Source organism: Nerophis lumbriciformis, linkage group LG04 (genome assembly GCF_033978685.3).
Source record: "Nerophis lumbriciformis linkage group LG04, RoL_Nlum_v2.1, whole genome shotgun sequence".
Taxonomy (NCBI): Eukaryota; Metazoa; Chordata; class Actinopteri; order Syngnathiformes; family Syngnathidae; genus Nerophis; species Nerophis lumbriciformis.
The window spans coordinates 51,522,501-51,545,038 of NC_084551.2; the positions used below are offsets into that span (position 1 = coordinate 51,522,501).

The window sequence follows — 22,538 nt, forward strand, 5'->3', positions numbered from 1 at the left end:
TTTCTTTTCTCCTCTGCTCCCCTTTTCCTTGAGGGGGGGGGGGGGGGGGGCACAGGTCCGGTGGCCATGGATGAAGTGCTGGCTGTCCAGAGTCGGGACCCGGGGTGGACCGCTCGCCTGTGCATCGGCTGGGAACATCTCTACGCTGCTGACCCGTCTCCGCTCGGGATGGTGTCCTGCTGGCCCCACTATGGACTGGACTCTTACTATTATGTTGGATCCACTATGGACTGGACTCTCACAATATTATGTCAGACCCACTCGACATCCATTGCTTTCGGTCTCCCCTAGAGGGGGGGGGTTACCCACATATGCGGTCCTCTCCAAGGTTTCTCATAGTCATTCACATCGACGTCCCACTGGGGGGAGTTTTTCCTTGCCCGTATGTGGGCTTTGTACCGAGGATGTCGTTGTGGCTTGTGCAGCCCTTTGAGACACTTGTGATTTAGGGCTATATAAATAAAGATTGATTGATTGATTGATTGACATGCTTCCATCTGTTGAAAAGCTCTATGGAGATGATTATTTCATTTTCCAGCATGATCTGGCACCTGCCCACAGTGTCAAAACCACCAGTAACTGGTGTACTGACCATGGCATTACTGTCCTCGATTGGCCTGCCAACTCCCCTGACCTGAACCCCATAGAGAATTTGTGGGGTATTGTGAAGAAGAAGCTGAAAGACACCAGACCCAATAATGCATCCTGGGCATCCATAACACCTCAGCAATGCCACAGGCTGATTGCCTCCATGCCACACCGCATTGATGCAGTAATCCGTGCAAAAGGATTCCCAACCAAGTACTGAGTGCATTAATTGACATTTTCAAATGTTTGATTTTGTTTTGCTGTTATAAATCTTTTTTTTTTACTTGGTCTGAGGAAATATTCAAATTTTTTTAGATACGATTTTTTAGTTTTCTTAAGCTGTATGCCATAATCAGCAATATTACAATAATAGAAGGCTTGCAATATTTCAGTTGTGTAAGAATCCAGAATGTATGACATTTTTGCTTTTTTAATTGCATTACAGAAAATAAAGAACTTTATCACAATATTCTAATTTTCTGAGACAGTCCTGTATACAGTAAATGGGTTGGTGTTGGAATATTATTAATCTGTTGAGACATGTTGACATAATAACACTTTGTAATTGAGAATTGGTATTTCGGAATTCCTGGAATTTCGGGTTAATCAGGGATAAAAAAAAATAAAAAAATACATCAACCCTTGGGAGGTGAGGGGAGCAGAGCATACTTGCCAACCCTCCCGGATTTTCCGGGAGACTCTCGAAATTCAGCGCCTCTCCCGAAAACCTCCCGGGACAAATTTTCTCCCGAAAATCTCCCGAAATTCAGGCGGAGCTGGAGGCCACGCCCCCTCCAGGTTTATTGATAGGCAGTTTCATTAACGTCCTCCCAGCACGGCAACAACACACAACAACAGCAGTCACGTTTTCGTCTACCGTAAAGCAGTTTGTCTGCCGTAAACAGCAATGTTGTGACACTCTTAAACAGGACAATACTGCCATCTACTGTACATGCATATGTGACAATAACATTTAGGGCTTTTAGAGAGTGCAGTGCACAACTGCGCACACAACAAGGAGACGAAGCAGAATGCATCATCAGAGAGGGTGTTCAGCATGGTTAGAAAAATAGTGACAGAGAATAGAACAAGGATGGACAATTCAACCCTTAACTCAACAATGAGTAGATGAGTGTTATGTGTGTGTATATGTTTAAATAAATGAACACTGAAATTCAAGTATTTATTATATATATATATATATATATATATATATATATATATACCGTATTTTCCGCACTATAAGCCGCCCCGGGTTATTAGCCGCACCTTCAATGAATGGCATATTTCAAAACTTTGTCCACCTATAAGCCGCCCCGGGTTATAAACCGCGCCTACGCTGCGCTAAAGGGATTGTCAAAAAAACAGTCAGATAGGTCAGTCAAACTTTAATAATATATTACAAACCAGCGTTCTAACAACTCTGTTCACCCCCAAAATGTAATGTGCAAATGTGCAATCACAAAAATAGTAACACTCAAATTAGTGCAGAGCAATAGTAACAGCAATAACTCAACGTTGCTCGAACGTTAATGTCACACAACACACAAAATAAAGATTTAAAGCTCACTTTCTGAAATTATTCCTCATCCATAAATCCCTTGAATTCTTCTTCAGTGTCTGAATTAAAAAGTTGGGCGAATACGGCATCCAAAATGGCCGGCTCCGTCTCGTCGAAGTCATCAGAGTCAATGTCGCTGTTGTTGTCCAGCAGTTCCGTGAATCCTGCCTTCCGGAAAGCTCGGACCACAGTTGAGACCGATATATCCGCCAGGCATTTACAATCCACTGGCAGATGTTGGCGTATGTCGTCCGGCGCTGTCTCCCTGTCTTAGTGGCGTAGGTCATCTTGTTGCTTCCTCTACCTACGCACCATTGATTCATTTATGTTCAATTCTCTCGCTGCTGCTCTATTTCCGTGTTCTACTGCGTGACTTATTGCCTTGAGTTTGAATTCTGCGTTGTACGCGTGTCTCTTAATAGGAGCCATTTTGTGGTCTTTACAGATGTAAACACACAAATGAAATGAAACGCAATATCCGGGGGCTTCTTCTTCTACGGGGGCGGGTGGTTGCTTACAGTAGAAGAAGAAGCGCTTCCTCTTCTATGGGGGCGGGTGCTTACCTTGGCGGTTGCTTACCATAGAAGAAGAAGCGCTTCCTCTTCTACGGGGAAAAAAGATGGCGGCTGTTTACCGTAGTTGCGAGACCTAAACTTTATGAAAATGAATATGAATATTAATCCATATATAAGGCGCACCGGGTTATAAGCCGCACTGTCAGCTTTTGAGAAAATTTGTGGTTTTTAGGCGCGGCTTATAGTGCGGGAAATACGGTATATATGTATATATATATATATATATATATATATATATATATATGTATGTGTGGGGCGTGGTGATTGGCTCATGTGTTACCTAGGAGGTGTTTCCGTCTGTGGCGGCATGCTGTTACAATTTCGCTGCGCTTGTTGAGGGATGACAGGTCTGGACGGTAAATAATAAACAGTTTCTCTTTCAAGCATAGGTTGCATCTTTTAACACAAAAATCAAGGACAAAACACCAATCAATCAATGGAGAAATACAGCAGCAGTAATCAAATGGTTCAACAACATCCAAGACAAACAACAGCACAACTTTATCTCCTTTGATATCGAAGAATTTTACCCTTCCATCACGCAAGACCTACTGACTCAAGCACTAGACTTCGCCTCAGACTACGACTCAATCACAGGCAACGAAAGAAACATCATCATCCACGCAAAAAACTCCATTCTCATCCACAACAGTACACCATGGCAAAAAAAGAACAATGCAACATTTGACGTCACTATGGGAAGTTTTGACGGAGCAGAAACGTGTGAACTCGTTGGGAGTTTCCTCCTCTCCCAGCTCACTAGCCTCAATCTGAACCTTGGCATTTACCGTGATGACGGACTGGCAGTGTGTCGCGCCTCGCCAAGGAGCAGCGAGAATACCAAGAAGCGCATATGCCAAATTTTCAAAGAGAACGGCCTACGGATCATGATTGAAGCCAACAAGCAAACCGTCAACTTCCTTGACGTCACTTTCAACCTGAGAAATAACAGCTACCAACCATTCACGAAACCCAACACAACACTCCAATACGTACACCATGACAGCAACCACCCACCCACCACCACGAAAAGAATACCTACCGGAATTAATAAAAGGCTATCGATGCTGTCATCTAGCAAAGCTGAATTTGACCAAGCAACCCCCCCGTACCAAAAAGCCCTTGATGAAAGCGGATACAATTTCACCCTCACCTATGAACCCACGCCAGGAAACCAGCCAAAAAAGAACAGAAAACGAAACGACATCATCTGGTACAACCCCCCATACAGCAAAAACGTCTCAACTAACATTGGACACAAATTCCTCAATCTGATTGACAAAGACTTTCCCAAAGACAACACCATAAGAAAAGTATTCAACAAGAACAACATTAAATTGAGCTACAGCTGTATGAACAATATACGACAAATTATCTCAAACCACAACAAAACAATTGCAAATGAGCCGTCGGCCCCCAGACAGAGCGACTCCAAAACCAACAAAGACTGCAACTGTCGAAAGAAACCTGATTGCCCTCTCAACGGGGGGGGCTTACAAACATCAGTTGTCTACCAATCTAAGGTAACACGCAAGGACATTAACACATCCGACACATATGTAGGATTAACCGAGGGGGAGTTCAAAACCAGATGGAACAATCACAAGGCTTCTTTCAGGAACCAAAACCTGCGGAATACCACAGAACTCAGCAAACACATTTGGGACCTCAAAGACAATAATGTTGAATATTCAATAACATGGCAAATTCTTGCATCCAGCACACCTTACAATAGTGGTAATAAAAGATGCAACCTATGCTTGAAAGAGAAACTGTTTATTATTTACCGTCCAGACCTGTCATCCCTCAACAAGCGCAGCGAAATTGTAACAGCATGCCGCCACAGACGGAAACACCTCCTAGGTAACACATGAGCCAATCACCACGCCCCTACGCCAGCCTGTACCCACCCACTTTGTGCCCTATATAAACCATGGTATGTGAATGCTCCCATTAAAATCTCCTGATGATTGAGGGAACCCCCCCTCATGAAACAGGCCTGTAGAGATGAAATAGTCTTGTGATTTTTTCCCACACATACATATATTGCGCTCTACTACGGTATCGAGCACTATTTTTTGGATAACCTTATTAAGACATATATATATATATATATATATATATATATATAGCTAGAATTCACTGAAAGTCAAGTAGTCAAGTATTTCTTTTATATATATATATATATATATATATATATATATATATATATATATATATATATATGTTTGTATGTATGTATGTATGTGTATATATATATATATATATATATATATATATATATATATGAAATACTTGACTTGGGGAATTCTAGCTGTAAATATACTCCTCCCCTCTTAACCACGCCCCACCCCCGACCACGCCCCCCGCCAATTCCACCTCCCACCTCCCGAAATCGGAGGTCTCAAGGTTGGCAAGGATGGAGCAGAGAGCAGCAGCGGTGGCCGCGCCCGGGAATAATTTTTGGTGATTTAACCCCCAATTCCAACCTTTGATGCTGAGTGCCAAGCAGGGAGGTAATGGCTCCCATTTTTATAGTCTTTGGTATGACTCGGCCGGGGTTTGAACTCACAAAAAGGGTGGAAATAGAGCTTCGGAAAACTGGTAATTCTGGGAATTCCTGGAATTTTTCCGAACTTGTAAGATGGCAGTTTGAATGTCCAGTATGAGTGGGGTGTTTGAATGGTCGAACGGTTCGAATCGGGTGTTAGAAATGTGGGACTGGTGCCAGTTTGAAAAAATGGAATTCCTGGTAATCTGGGATATTTGGGAAGTTCAAAATATTGTTCCCTGTTGCTTGAACGGTTCCGATCGGATGAAAACTGGGGGAACCACGTTGGCATTCACACCTCATTTTAGAGTAGCTTGACATCAGGTGGGCTACGGCAAAGAGATTTTATGGAAAAGAACAATTTAAAAAAATGGTCCCACCTTTCAGTGTGTGGCCCTTCCTGGAAAAAGTTCGGAGGCCCCTGTGCTAATGAATGCGTTTGTGCAGCCTGGGATGTCCTCACAAAAGCACAAAGCTGGCAGCTCCTCAACCACAACAGGAAGTTTTTCTCGCGGTCATCCGGATTTGAAGGACTAAAGAAGTGGACATGACGGTAAATCTAGTCTAGCCTTCAAGTCCAGCCTGCTGGGAACTTAGGAGGGATTACAATTCTGCTCACACTGCAGACTTAGCTGCAAGGACACACGTCTTGTTTAGTTTACAAGATGTCAGCTCTGGAAAACAGAATCGGGATCTCTTTTTTGGTGTTTATCATTTCAACAATCCAGCACGAAATTTCACGAGGGTTTTGCGTGACCTCTTTGCATTTCGGCACTTGCCGATCAAGTAGCACTGAGAGCGGACTCAGCCAAACTACCCATCGGTACGGTTCCAATTCTCAATGCCAGCAAAGCAATTTAACTTAAAAAAAAACCCCAACAAGAATGCTCCAAAATGCACTAGCTTGATGCTAATATACATTGGCTATGTTATTGATATGCTACTAGTTAGCTGTAGCGTTTTCACGTGATCATTTTCAACGCCTTCAAATTTGTTCACAAAAAAAACTCCAACTAAGATGCACGTTGCAATCAAACCGCTGGTGCGGACGGAATAAGTACATTACTTACAGTATTAACACTTTGTAGGGCGCAACCGACGGCAAAGGCTGAACCGACCAACGCACTATAAAGTTAAAGTACCAATGATTGTCACACACACACACGAGGTGTGGTGAAATTTGTCCTCTGCATTTGGCCCATCACCCTTGTTCACCCCCTGGAAGGTGAGGGGAGCAGTGGGCAGCAGCGGTGGCAGCGCCCGGGAATCATTTTGGTGATATAACCCCCAATTCCAACCCTTGATGCTGAGTGCCAAGCAGGGAGGTAATGGGTCCCATTTTTATAGTCTTTGGTATGACTTGGCCGTGGTTTGAACTCACAACCTACCGATCTCAGGGCGGACACTAAACTATACACTGCTGCCATCTAGCGGCTTCAACTTGCAAATGCAACTGCAACTTGATGTCATATTTGCAAATGAGACTCAGAAATGTGATAATGAAACAAGATATAACAACTCGACGGCCGTTATTATAATCGGTTCCAATAAAAAAAAAATCAGATTTTATTATCAAAACAATTAATATTTATTAACACACACAAAAGTACTGAAAATTAGTACTGTGTAGATTCCGATTACCAGTACCTGGAAGAGTCAACAGGGGTGTTCAAACTTTTCCGCACTGAAAAATGAAAGCATTTTCTTTTTCAAAATCAATGCAACGTTTATTGTAACCATTAGGGGCTCCCTTCTATTTTGGTGACTGTTAAATGTCCCAGGGACCCAAACGGGTCTCAATCATTAAAGTGTTGCAAATTAGTCATATATTCATCTTTTTTTTTTTTTACTATCAACGCTTAAATATCTATAGATCGACTTCAGATGCAACCATTTCCATAAAGAAACCCCATTTTTTTAATGTCAAAATTTTCCCCTAAACATTTTTCAAAATGTAATATTTGATGTGAAGTAGTTGGAGTATTAAATAGGTGAATCATTTGTAACAACAAACATACTGCAAGTTTACCACCTTAGTGTGGTCAACACGAGTAATTCAGGTCAATGACCATGAATTGATTTGACGTGAATACAGCACAGCATTTCCTTATATGACCCAATCCAGACAACTTTCCCTAGTCATTGCTTCAAAAAAAATATGCAACTAACACAAAATGTCAACACACACGGTCACAGATAACACGACCTGCTCACTGAACGTTGTGGATATTATCAACAAAACGTACAAGGACCACACAATATTCAAAATTACACACATTTAAATACATTACAATGCATGATGGGAAACATTCAAAACATTCTCTCCACACTTATCCATGTCTGGTGCATTTTAGCTGCTTGATATTTCTGATTGATTACAAAACTTTAAGGGGGTCGTCACAGAAGTAAACAAGTTAGGAGTCAAACTTTTACTTACTCTTAAAATATAAACATATATATATGTGTATGTGTATATATATATATATATATATATATATATATATATATATATATATATATATATATATATATATATATATATATAATATAATTACAACACTTTATGTACATATTTATATACAGATTTGAACAATTAGTTATTCACTGAAATATATCTATTATTTGTGGTTCTTACAAAAAATATATCTTATAAAATATAAAAGCTAAAATGTCTCTTAAAGCTCTGCCCCTTTAATTAGTGCATACATCATCTGTGTGAAGGAGTGAACATCCAACATTAGAATTTATTACTAACGAGCAGAAGCGCTCTATGTACAGTGCCGTCTAACCTTAAGCGGCAGCAGCTCAACACATGCAGGGTTCAACGTTAAGGTTTTTTTCTACTTGCCCGACTTCTCAAATCTACTTGCCCCAATATTTTTACTTGTCCTGCCTAGGTTTTTTTCTGGCTGTGTAGTGCTCATGGCTTATATCTTACTAAAATCCTTCCCGTTGACTATTTACAACACTACACATTATTTATTATTATTATTATTATTATTATTATTATTATCTATAATTACATTTAAATGGCATTGCATACATGTAAAATTAAATGCTATTTCACATTATTTGACCAGTAGCAGTTACACCCAGCTGAACAGGTCAGCCACCTGTTTAAAGCCCGATCACAATTGAAATCTTGAAATGAAGGGCCTTTAATGGCCAAAACATTAACCTGGACAACATTTTAACAGCTGGTTGGCTCAGATTTTATTCTTTTCATTGCATTCACATGCTGCAGTGGACAGTGGACAATTATCTTCAGTATTAATGCAGTATCTGAAGCACCGTCTCCGCGTGTGTTTATTGACAACAGGGTTATAACCTGGACACGTTAGCTCGTCGGTATGGTAACAGGTGACTGTTACTGCGTGCGTCTGCCCCGGCCCCCGAGTCAAACAGCGGCGGTGTTAATGAAGCAGCGTCAGGCTGCTCACCGACAGTGAAACGCGGATTAACGTTAAATATATGACGAGCCGCGAGCGATGCAGCTATAACCTATCTCACCTGGTAGAGCACCTGCTGCGGCGACCCAGTTCGATTCCCTTTGCTCCGCGTCAATACCCCCTCCCCCGTCTCTCTCCAGCTGTCCTTTCAAAATAAATGCATTCAAATCCCGAAAATAAAAATTAAGAAAATCCGAGTCGGTGCTGCACACTGCACAGGTTCGGACCACTTTTGAACATGTTTGCCAAGACGTCTTACCCTCGTAATTTGATCCGGTCGGTCCGTTCTTCTTTTACTTCGTCGTCGTAGTCTTCTTCTTCTTCTTCTGGCCCACCAGGTGAATTAAGTGCTATTGGCGGAGTTACAATGCATAGTTGGCTACCGCCACCTACTGCACCGGAATTGTAATTACAAGCAACATTCACAGACAGAGTCTCATTGCTTTTATGAGCGGTCGAGCGAGTCAAAAGCCAAAAAATCTATTTGTGGCGGACGTAATTCTTTCGTGGCGGGCCGCCACAAATAAATGAATGTGTGGGAAACAGTGTATATATGTGTATATATATATATATATATATATATATATATATATATATATATATATATATATATATATATATATATATATATATATGTGTGTGTGTGTGTGTGTGTGTGTGTGTGTGTGTGTGTGTGTGTGTGTATATATATATATATGTGTGTATATATATATAGCCTATACATATGTGTGTGTGTTTATATGTTTGTGTATACGTGTGTGTATATACATACATACATATGTATGTATGTATACTACATTATATATATACTAGCAGTGTGTATATTGTACATATTACATATTGTTATGAAGGTGTCTGTTACTGCATTATATGTATGCTTGCAGTGTGTATATTGTACATATTGTTATGAAGGTGTCTGTTACTACATTATATGTATGCTTGCAGTGTGTATATTGTACATATTACATATTGTTATGAAGGTGTCTGTTACTACATTATATATATACTAGCAGTGTGTATATTGTACATATTACATATTGTTATGAAGGTGTCTGTTACTACATTATATATATACTAGCAGTGTGTATATTGTACATATTACATATTGTTATGAAGGTGTCTGTTACTACATTATATATATGCTTGCAGTCTGTATATTGTACATATTACATAGTGTTATGAATGTGTCTGTTACTACATTATATACTTGCAGTGTGTATATTGTACATATTACATATTGTTATGAAGGTGTCTGTTACTACATTATATATATACTAGCAGTTTGTATATTGTACATATTACATATTGTTATGAAGGTGTCTGTTACTACATTATATATATACTTGCAGTGTGTATATTGTACATATTACATAGTGTTATGAATGTGTCTGTTACTACATTATATATATACTTGCAGTGTGTATATTGTACGTATTACATATTGTTATGAATGTGTCTGTTACTACATTATATATATATATATATATATATATATATATATATATATATATATATATATATATATATATATATATATATATATATATATATACTTGCAGTGTGTATATTGTACATATTACTATTGTTATGAAAGTGTCTGTTACTACATTATTTACATAAATACTTGCAGTGTGCATATAAAATATTGACAGACTATGACACATTTTGTACACTTAAGATGCTAAAAACAATCCAATATATGTTGAAAAATCTGAAGGAAACATCTTAGCTTAGCGTGGTAGGTGACAAAGCGAATTGTTTATTTTTAGATGGACAAAAAAAAACAGTTGCAGAATGAAAATGGCCCCCGGGCCGCACTTTGGACACCCCTGAACTAATCTGTCTTTCCACCTTTTTTGTTGTCTTTCATCCCTCAGGTGGAACTTGCTTCTTTTCACGTTGCTGGCCGCCATCTGCCTGCTGGTCCTCCCAACGTCCTCCACCCCCCTGCACCAGCCAGGTAAGCATGGAGGTTACTTAGTGTCACGCTTTCTTTCACACTGAATCTATGTCACTGCATTTTTTTGCCTCGGAAATTTTCTGAACTGAATTTTTTAATGCTAAAAATGTAATTCAATAAAACTTTGTGAGCCAAATTTAGTGTATGAAAAATCAAGACTGAAGCAAATCTTCCCAGACGTGTCCCTGTCGTTTATGCTGCAACATTTTTGGTCGAACTATTGTATTGTTTTTGTTATTATCGTACAAAACCCAAAACCAGTGAAGTTGGCACGTTGTATAAATGGTAAATAAAAACAGAATACAATGATTTGCAAATCCTTTTCAACTTATATTCAATTGAATAGACTGCAAAGACAAGATATTTAATGTTCAAACTGGAAAACTTTGTAATTTTTTGCAAATATTAGCTCATTTGGAATTTGATGCCTGCAGCATGTTTAAAAAAAACTGCCACAAGTGGCAAAAAAGACTGAGAAAGTTGAGGAATGTTCATCAAACACTTATTTGGAACATCCCACAGGTGAACAGGCTAATCAGGAACAGGTGGGTGCCATGATTGGGTATAAAAGCAGCTTCCATGAAATGCTCAGTCATTCACAAACAAGGATGGGGCGAGGGTCACCACTTTGTCAACAAATGCGTGAGCAAATTGTCCAACAGTTTAAGAATAACATTTCTCAACGAGCTATTGCAAGGAATTTAGGGATTTCACCATCTACGGTCCGTAATATCATCAAAAAGTTCAGAGAATCTGGAGAATTCACTGCACGTAAGCGATGATATTACGGACCTTCGATCCCTCAGGCGGTACTGCATCAAAAAGCGACATCAGTGTGTAAAGGATATCACCCCATGGGCTCAGGAACACTTCTGAAAACCACTGTCAGTAACTACAGTTCGTCGCTACAGCTGAAATTTCAAGTTAAAACTCTACTATGCAAAGCTAAAGCCATTTTGTCAACAACACCCAGAAACGCCGCTGGCTTCGCTAGGCCCGAGCTCATCTCAGATGGACTGATGCAAAGTGAAAAAGTGTTCTGTGGTCTGACGAGTCCACATTTCAAATTGTTTTTGGAAACCGTGGACGTCGTGTCCTCCGGACCAAAGAGGAAAAGAACCATCCAGATTGTTTTAGGCGCAAAGTGTAAAAGCCAGCATCTGTGATGGTATGAGGGTGTATTAGTGCCAAAGACATGGGTAACTTACACATCTGTTTTAATGCTGAAAGGTACATACAGGTTTTGGAGCAACATATGTTGCCATCCAAGCAACGTTATCATGGACGCCCCTGCTTATTTCAGCAAGACAATGCCAAGCCACGTGTTACAACAGCGTGGCTTCGTAGTAATAGAGTGCAGGTACTAGACTGGCCTGTCTGTTGTCCAGACCTGTGAAAGGTTCATACAGGTTTTGGAGCAACATATGTTGCCATCCAAGCAACGTTATCATGGACGCCCCTGCTTATTTCAGCAAGACAATGCCAAGCCACGTGTTACAACAGCGTGGCTTCATAGTAAAAGAGTGCAGGTACTAGACTGGCCTACCTGTAGTCCAGACCTGTCTCCCATTGAAAATGTGTGGCGCATTATGAAGCCTAAAATACCACAACGGAGACCCTGGAGATTTGGACCAGGTGGGGGGCAAACTTCCCACTGGTTGGTCTTCTGCTGACAAAATAAAACAGTGAGTAGTAGCAGGACAAAAAACATTATTTGTAGCGAGCTGGTGCATGGAGCAAGAAATAGAATGTCGGTGAGGATCAGGATAAAGGTGCAGATGCATGATGCATGCATGAAACAGGATGTAACCAGGATCCTAGCGCTGGTCAAACTAGATGTTTGTGTTGTCTCCTCACAGACGAGGCCAAACTCCTCCATGTGATCGTCCCCTCCGGTCCACTCGTGTCCGCCCAGCTGGGCGCCTCGCTGACATTGACCTGCTTGGTGTCTCTGGCCCACCCGCCGCCCGCGCCCTCCGCCGCCGGCCGGCGCGCCGTCCTGTCTCTGCCCCGGGTCATGTGGAGCCTGATGGACGGCGAAAAGAAGACGGAGATCCTGGTCGCCCGCGGCGACACGGTGCAGGTGAGCGAGGCCTACAGGGGCCGAGCCTCCCTGCCGCGTTACGCCGTGTCGCCCGCCGACCTGACGCTCAGGCTGGAGGGCGTCCGGCACGGGGATGGCGGTCGGTACCGCTGTGAGGTGCAGCAGGGCTCCGAGGACGCCTTTGATGTCACGCAGGTGAAGGTCAAAGGTCAGTAACCCACATTTTTTAAATTAATAATACATTAATTCATGCATCATATGTGTAAATGCTGAAAAGTATATTTATTTATTCATGCTAATGTTAGCTTTATTAAAAACTAATTTTGAAGGCGAACGGCTCCAAAAATATATATATATTTTTCACTGAAGAAGGGTTCGGTGAATGCACATATGAGACTGGTGGGGTTCGGTACCTCCAACAAGGTTAAGAACCACTGCTCTAACTTGATACTTTACAAATGCTAACTTTTAGCATGTTACATTTTTTTTTAGCTAATTTGGCAGATCTAAACCTTCGAGTCATATAACTTGGTACTTGGTACATGTTAACTTTTAGCATGTTAGCTTTTTTATCTAATTTGACAGATCCAAACCTTCGAGTCATATAACTTAGTACTTGATACATGTTAACTTTTAGCATGTTAGGTTTTTTTTTTTAGCTACTTTTGTAGTTGTGCACCTCAAAGTCATATAACTTTGTTCTTGACACATGCTAACTGTTAGCATGTTAGTTTTGTTTTTTGCTACTTTTGCAGTCGTACACCTCAGTCAAATAACTTGGTACTTGACACATGCTAACTGCTAGCATGTTAGCTTCTTTAGTTAATTTTGCAGGTGTACACTTGGAGTTCTACAATATAACTTAGTACTTGATACATGTTAACTGTTAGCATGTTAGCTTTTTTAGCTAATTTGACAGATCTAAACCTTCGAGTCATATAACTTGGTACTTGATACATGTTAACTGTTAGCATTTTAGCCTTTTTAGCTAATTTGACAGATTTAAACCTTTGAGTTTTCTAACTTAGTACTTGACACATATTAACTGTTAGCATGTTAGTTTTGTTTTTTGCTACTTTTGCAGTCGTGCACCTCAGTCAAATAACTTGGTACTTGTCACATGCTAACTGTTAGCATGTTAGCTTCTTTAGCTAATTTTGCAGGTGTACAACTTGGAGTTCTACAATATAACTTAGTACTTGATACATGTTAACTGTTAGCATGTTAGCTTTTTTAGCTAATTTGACAGATCTAAACCTTCGAGTCATATAACTTTGTACTTGATACATGTTAACTGTTTGCATTTTAGCCTTTTTAGCTTATTTGACAGCTTTAAAGCTTTGAGTTTTCTAACTTAGTACTTGACACATATTAACTGTTAGCATGTTAGTTTTGTTTTTTGCTACTTTTGCAGTCGTACACCTCAGTCATATAACTTGGGACTTGACACATGCTAACTGTTAGCATGTTAGCTTCTTTAGCTAATTTTGCATGTGTACAACTTGGAGTCATACAGTATAACTTAGTACTTGACACATTGTACCTGTTCGCATGTTCGCTTTATTTTAGCTAATTTGGCAGATCTAAACCTTCGAGTCATATAACTTGGTACTTGATACATGGTAACTGTTAGCATGTTAGCTACTTTTTTTTAATTTAATTTTTTAGCTAATTTGACAGATTTAAACCTTCAAGTCATATAACTTGGTACTTGACAATTGCTAACTGTTAGCATGTTAGCTTCTTTAGTTAATTTTGCAAGTGTACAACTTGGAGTTCTACAACATAACTTAGTACTTGATACATGTTAACTGTTAGCATGTTAGCTTTTTAAGCTAATTTGACAGATCTAAACCTTCGAGTCATATAACTTGGTACTTGATACATGTTAACTGTTAGCATTTTAGCCTTTTTAGCTAATTTGACAGATTTAAACCTTTGAGTTTTCTAACTTAGTACTTGACACATATTTACTGTTAGCATGTTAGTTTTGTTTTTTGCTACTTTTGCAGTCGTACACCTCAGTCATATAACTTGGGACTTGACACATGCTAACTGTTAGCATGTTAGCTTCTTTAGCTAATTTTGCAGGTGTACAACTTGGAGTTCTACAATATAACTTAGTACTTGATACATGTTAACTGTTAGCATGTTAGCTTTTTTAGCTAATTTGACAGATCTAAACCTTCGAGTCATATAACTTGGTACTTGATGCATGTTAACTGTTAGCATTTTAGCCTTTTTAGCTAATTTGACAGATTTAAACCTTTGAGTTTTCTAACTTAGTACTTGACACATATTAACTGTTAGCATGTTAGTTTTGTTTTTTGCTACTTTTGCAGTCGTACACCTCAGTCATATAACTTGGGACTTGACACATGCTAACTGTTAGCATGTTAGCTTCTTTAGCTAATTTTGCATGTGTACAACTTGGAGTCCTACAGTATAACTTAGTACTTGACACATGGTAACTGTTCGCATGTTCACTTTATTTTAGCTAATTTGGCAGATCTAAACCTTCGAGTCATATAACTTGGTACTTGATACATGTTAACTGTTAGCATTTTAGCCTTTTTAGCTAATTTGACAGATTTAAACCTTTGAGTTTTCTAACTTAGTACTTGACACATATTAACTGTTAGCATGTTAGTTTTGTTTTTTGCTACTTTTGCAGTCGTACACCTCAGTCATATAACTTGGGACTTGACACATGCTAACTGTTAGCATGTTAGCTTCTTTAGCTAATTTTGCAGGTGTACAACTTGGAGTTCTACAATATAACTTAGTACTTGATACATGTTAACTGTTAGCATGTTAGCTTTTTTAGCTAATTTGACAGATCTAAACCTTCGAGTCATATAACTTGGTACTTGATACATGTTAACTGTTAGCATTTTAGCCTTTTTAGCTAATTTGACAGATTTAAACCTTTGAGTTTTCTAACTTAGTACTTGACACATATTAACTGTTAGCATGTTAGTTTTGTTTTTTGCTACTTTTGCAGTCGTACACCTCAGTCATATATCTTGGGACTTGACACATGCTAACTGTTAGCATGTTAGCTTCTTTAGCTAATTTTGCATGTGTACAACTTGGAGTCCTACAGTATAACTTAGTACTTGACACATGGTAACTGTTCGCATGTTCGCTTTATTTTAGCTAATTTGGCAGATCTAAACCTTCGAGTCATATAACTTGGTACTTGATACATGTTAACTGTTAGCATTTTAGCCTTTTTAGCTAATTTGACAGATTTAAACCTTTGAGTTTTATAACTTAGTACTTGACACATGCTAACAGTTAGCATGTTAGCTTCTTTAGCTAATTTTGCATGTGTACAATTTGGAGTCCTACAGTATAACTTAGTACTTGACACATGGTAACTGTTAGCATGTTAGCTTTATTTTAGCTAATTTGGCAGATCTAAACCTTCGAGTCATATAACTTAATACTTGATGCATGGTAACTGTTAGCATGTTAGCTTTATTTTAGCTAATTTGGCAGATCTAAACCTTCGAGTCATATAACTTAATACTTGATGCATGGTAACTGTTAGCATGTTAGCTACTTTTTAAAAACATTTTTTTTAGCTAATTTGAAAGATTTAAACCTTCAAGTCATATAACTTGGTACTTGATACATGTTAACTGTTAGCATGTTAGGTTTTTTCTTTTAGCTACTTTTGCAGTTTTGCACCTCAAAGTCATATAACTTGGTACTTGACACATGCTAACTGTTAGCATGTTAGCTTCGTTAGCTAATTTTGCAGGTGTACAACTTGGGGTCCTACAGTATAACTTAGTACTTGACACATAGTAATCATTAGCATGTTAGCTTAATTTTTTTTTTTTTTTAGCTAATTTGACAGATTTAAACCTTCGAGTCATATAACTTGGTACTTGATACATGTTAACTGTTAGCATTTTAGCCTTTTTAACTAATTTGACAGGTGTAAACCTTTGAGTTATATAACTTGCTACTTGACACATGCTAACTGTTAGCATGTGTACAACTTGGAGTCCTACAGTATAACTTAGTACTTGACACATGGTACCTGTTCGCATGTTAGCTTTATTTTAGCTAATTTGGCAGATCTAAACCTTCGAGTCATATAACTTAGTACTTGATACATGGTAACTGTTTAGCATGTTAGCTACTTTTTTTTTTTTAATTTTTAGCTATTTTGACAGATTTAAACCTTCAAGTCATATAACTTGGTACTTGATACATGTTAACTGTTAGCATGTTAGGTTTTTTCTTTTAGCTACTTTTGCAGTTTTGCACCTCAAAGTCGTATAACTTGGTACTTGACACATGCTAACTGTTAGCATGTTAGCTTCGTTAGCTAATTTTGCAGGTGTACAACTTGGGGTCCTACAGTATAACTTAGTACTTGACACATAGTAATCATTAGCATGTTAGCTTTATTTATTTATTTTTTAGCTAATTTGACAGATTTAAACCTTCGAATCATATAACTTGGTACTTGATACATGTTAACTGTTAGCATTTTAGCCTTTTTAACTAATTTGACAGGTGTAAACCTTTGAGTTATATAACTTGCTACTTGACACATGCTAACTGTTAGCATGTGTACAACTTGGAGTCCTACAGTATAACTTAGTACTTGACACATGGTACCTGTTCGCATGTTAGCTTTATTTTAGCTAATTTGGCAGATCTAAACCTTCGAGTCATATAACTTAGTACTTGATACATGGTAACTGTTAGCATGTTAGCTACTTTTTTTTTTAATTTTTAGCTAATTTGACAGATTTAAACCTTCAAGTCATATAACTTGGTACTTGATACATGTTAACTGTTAGCATGTTTGGTTTTTTCTTTTAGCTACTTTTGCAGTTTTGCACCTCAAAGTCATATAACTTGGTACTTGACACATGCTAACTGTTAGCATGTTAGCTTCGTTAGCTAATTTTGCAGGTGTACAACTTGGGGTCCTAAAGTGTAACTTAGTACTTGACACATGGTAATCGTTAGCATGTTAGCTTTATTGATTTATTTTTAGTTAATTTGACAGATTTAAACCTTCGAGTCATATAACTCGGTACTTGATGCCTGATAACTGTTAGCATTTTAGCCTTTTTAGCTAATTTGACAGGTGTAAACCTTTGAGTTATATTACTTGCTGCTTGACACATGCTAACTGTTAGCATGTTAGCTTTATTTTAGCTAATTTGGCAGATCTAAACCTTCCGAGTCATATAACTTTGAACTTGATACATGTCAACTGTTAGCATTTTAGCCTTTTTAGCTAATTTGACAGGTGTAAACCTTTGAGTTATATAACTTGCTGCTTGACACATGTTAACTGTTAGCATGTTATTTTTGCAGTTATACACCTCAGAGTCATATAACTTGGTATTTGACACATGCTAACTGTTAGCATATTAGCTTCTGTAGCCTATTTTACAGGTGTAAAACTTAGAGTCCTACAGCATAACGTAGTATTTGATACATGGTAACTTTTAGCATGTTAGCTTTTTTTTTTTAGCTAATTTGACATGTGTAAACCTTTGAGGTATATAACTTGCTACTTGACACATGCTCACTGCTAGCATGTTACTTTTGTTTAACTACTTTTGCAGTTGTACACCTCAGAGTCATGCTTGACACATGCTAACTGTTAGCATGTTAGCTTCTTTAGCTAATTTTGCAGGTGTACAACTTGGAGTCCTACAGTATAACTTAGTACTTGACACATGTTAACTGTTAGTTGTTCTTTTTTTAGCTAAGTTAAGAGATCTCAACCTTCGAGTCATATAACTTGGTACTTGATACATGGTAACTTTTAGCATGTTAGCTTTTTTTAGCTAATTAGACAGATGTAAACCTTTGAGTTATATAACTTGCTACTTGACACAGGCTAAGTGTTAGCATGTTAAATATTTTGTCTCATTTTACTGATAGGCACCTGACAGTCGTATGCTTTGTTCATTGACCCTACCTGTTAGCGTTTCAGTTCAGCTTGGGCTTCCTAGCATTCACACGCTATTTCTCCAGAAATTGCATTTTCTAGTTATGGAAAATATGCCAAATAGCGAGCTCACTGCTCAGTAGTGGAGACTCATTGGTGACATATTTGTGGTGTCTACACGCAGGGTTGGTGTTCCATCATCAGGACACAGACAACCCCAACTCCTTCACCTTCCTGCGAGCAAGTCAGGCCTGCCAGGTCATGGGGGCCCAAATTGCGACCCCTGAGCAGTTCCTGGCATCCTTCCACAGCGGACACGAGTGCTGCCATGCGGGCTGGCTCTCGGACCGCTCGGTCAGGTGAGGACGAGCGCTGGTTCGAAGCCAGTTTAAACCGGTCTTAATGTCCAGTCCTGTTCGTCCTCAGATATCCCGTTCAGGAGCCGAGAGAGGGCTGCTTGGGCGACACCGATGGACCTCCAGGCCTAAGGAACTCGGGGACGTTGGACCCGGAGCAGATGTTTGGTGTCTACTGCTACGTGGGAGATATTACAGGTCAGCAATAGTTCCTTTCCCGGGTTTTAAAGTAGCGTTCATTGAGGTCTCCAACATGAATTCAACAGGTGAGGTGTTCCACGGCTCCGCCCCGGAGCATTTTACCTTCTGGGAGGCCAAAGCTCACTGCCTGAGGGAGGAAGCGGAGCTAGCCAGCCCCGCCCAGTTGTACGCAGCCTGGAACGACGGACTGAACCGCTCTGGGTCAGGGTGGCTGAAAGACCGGAGCGTGCGTTACCCTGCGGGGCGCTGTGTAGATGTGGACTCTGCAGGGCTGGGCAACCAGACCATCTTCCCGGAGGAGCAGAGCCGACGTGACGTCTACTGCTTCAGAGGTAGGAGGGCTTGGACCACCGGCGACAGACTCCATCACCTGCTGCACGTTGCCTTCTCTGCAGGGTCTCCATCGTCTCCTCTCACCACCGAGGACAGCAGCCCTGCACGCACAGTCACGGAGGAGACAACCACTGCAGTGGAGGAGGCGGTCCGGACTGTAAGTCCTGTACCAGTAAACCTTCTGGAGACCGAGACTTCGACAAGGGAGGTACCTCAGTCGGCCACTCTGGTCAGCGAGTTTCACCCTGAAGACAAGGAGCAGCGCAAAGGACTTGGTCGTCATCCAGCGTCCTCCGATTCTCCACGCCTGGAGATCTTCATCACGAATGCAACGTCAGGACCAGAGGAGCCGAGCAGCTCCTTAGAGGAGCATCGTCACGCGGCCGAGGCTACGCTGCTCCACCCGAGCACCTTTGGAGATGTCCCCGAACCAGAAGTCGATGTGACGTCGCCGTCATCTCAGACCGAGGAGCTGCATTCCTCCACCGTGTCGCCATCTTCTGGCAGCAGCACCGCCGAGGACCACCCGGAAGAGGGCGGGAACTTAGCCACAGTCGTCCCGGTTGTCATGGACACCACCGCAATGGCTTCCTCAGAGCCGCCATCCGAGTCAAGTAAGTCAGCCCAAAGGTTCCTCCACAACAAACTCCTCCAAACCCATAAGTTCCACAAAGTGGTGCCGCAAAGTCTTGTTAGGATGAAGAATGAGGATCAACCTCTGATTGATTGATTTCAAGTAGCGATGTCTGATAATGGCTTTTTTACGGATATCCGATATTATGGTTTGCAGAGGGAGATGACGGCTCAGACGCCAGGGAGCAGTACTGTTCAAGGATTTATTCTATATATATATATATATATCAGTGACGTGCAGTGAGGTTCATGGCTGGTGAGGCACTGACTTCATCACAGTCAGATTTACAAACATATGAACCCTAAAGAGTATCTTATTCACCATTTGATTGGCAGCAGTTAACGGGTTGTGTTTAAAAGCTCATACCAGCATTCTTCTCTGCTTGGCACTCAGCATCAAAGGTTGGAATTGGGGGTTAAATCACCAAAAATGATTCCCGGGCGCGGCGCCGCTGCTGCCCACTGCTCCCCTCACCTCCCAGGGGGTGATCAAGGGGATGGGTCAAATGCAGAGGACAAATTTCACCACACCTAGTGTGTGTGTGACAATCATTGCTACTTTAACTTAACTTTAACTTTACAGATACAAACTGTAGCACACAAAAAAGCACATTTAATAAAAAATACATTATTATGGTCTTACCCTTACTTATAAATGAAGTCCATGCGCCGCTGTTGTGCCGGATAATGCACCCCCAACATAGAATGCACCTCCTGACGGGAGTGTTATATCAACTAAAGCCCACATTTAAAGTTTCCACGTGCAAGATTAAATCTATTTAAAAAAGTTATTTAATAGGAAGCCAAAAAGTGCAAAAAGAATAATGTTCGTGTTGGAGGAGTTGTGAATGAATGAAATATGAAATCCGTGCTGCAGTCTGCAGGTGTACATAATGTTGTGACCCAGCAGCGACTGCAGCACGGATTTCATATTTCAGTCATTCACAACTCCTCCAACATCTCTATCTGCTGAATGTATAGATCAAATAGGAATGAGTTTGGACAACTACACGCACACGTCAAGAAATGCAGTGTACCTCGCATCGAGGATGCCCTCGTACTCTGCAAGCTGTCGCACGAAACTTTCGTTCGATCGTGTGATGCCCCTCTTTTCCTTGACAAAGTTGTATGCCTTCTCTAGCGACCAGCCGAACTCTTTCATTGCATAAGCAATGACTGTGGAGGCGGATCTGATGCCCATCCGTGCTGCAGTCTGCAGGTGTACCTAATGTTGTGGCCCAGCAGTCATTCACAACTCCTCCAACACGAACATGATTGTTTTTGCACTTTTTGGCTTCTTATTAAATAACTTTTTTTAAATAGATTCAATCTTGCACGTGGAAACTTTAAGTGTGGGCTTTAGTTGATATAACACTCCCGTCAGGGGGTGCATTCTACGGCGGGGGTGCATTATCCGGCACAACTCTACCACCAGGAGGCGGGATTACTGCGAGCCTCACACAGTGCGTCTTCGCAGCCGTTTTATGATTGCTCAGCACAAGAAATACATTACACACACACAGTTGTTGACAAAATGCACTGTACATTATATACCTCAGCTAACTAAACTATAGAAATGTGTAATATAATTCAAATAGCAATACGGTCTCACTGCACAGCAGGCCAGCAGTTAGCCGAGTCATTGCGCAATCCATGGTGAGGCTCAACTGGCTGGTGACTCACCGCAAGTCTCTTATAAATGGGTTGTACTTGTATAGCGCTTTTCTACCTTCAAGGTACTCGAAGCGCTTTGACACTACTTCCACATTTACCCATTCACACACACACATTCACACACTGATGGAGGGAGCTGCCATGCAAGGCGCTAACCAGCACCCATCAGGAGCAAGGGTGAAGTGTCTTGCTCAGGACACAACGGACATGACGAGGTTGGTACTAGGTGGGGATTGAACCAGGGACCCTCGGGTCGCGCACGGCCATTCTTCCACTGCGCCACGCCGTCCCGTCTCTTCTCAGTATTTGAACGGCAAATGTGAAAATTCAGCGATTTTGAATTTTTTTTTATCTAAAACTGGTAAAGTTAAATGGAAAATAACTCATCACTGGATACATATAACAATTTAATGAATTTTTTTTCTTTTCACATTTTTTTTCTTTCCATGATGGCATGTGAGGCCCCGCCTCACCTGCCCCCCCTGACTGCACGTCACTGATATATATAGACCATATATATAATAATAAAACAATAATAATATAAACTAAGGAAATGGAGTGTGAACTAGATCCAAAAGTGTCTGTGGTGTGTGAGGCTATGTGTGTAGTTAGCTGAAGTGTGTGTTACCAAGTGTTGAACGAGAGACGAGGAAGTCAAGGGGAGAGGGAAGTCTACAG

The 22,538-nt window shown here is 40.4% G+C and overlaps 1 protein-coding gene across 1 annotated transcript in view; it reads left to right on the plus strand.

Annotated features, from left to right (window-relative positions):
- Positions 1-22,538, plus strand: part of bcan (brevican) — a 59,267-nt gene that overhangs the window by 7,261 nt on the left and 29,468 nt on the right. The window contains exons 2-7 of the mRNA XM_072913055.1: positions 10,602-10,684; positions 12,544-12,936; positions 18,848-19,022; positions 19,090-19,217; positions 19,286-19,552; positions 19,616-20,167. Coding sequence (XP_072769156.1) covers positions 10,602-10,684; positions 12,544-12,936; positions 18,848-19,022; positions 19,090-19,217; positions 19,286-19,552; positions 19,616-20,167 — 1,598 coding nt within the window. The remainder of the gene's footprint in view (positions 1-10,601; positions 10,685-12,543; positions 12,937-18,847; positions 19,023-19,089; positions 19,218-19,285; positions 19,553-19,615; positions 20,168-22,538) is intronic.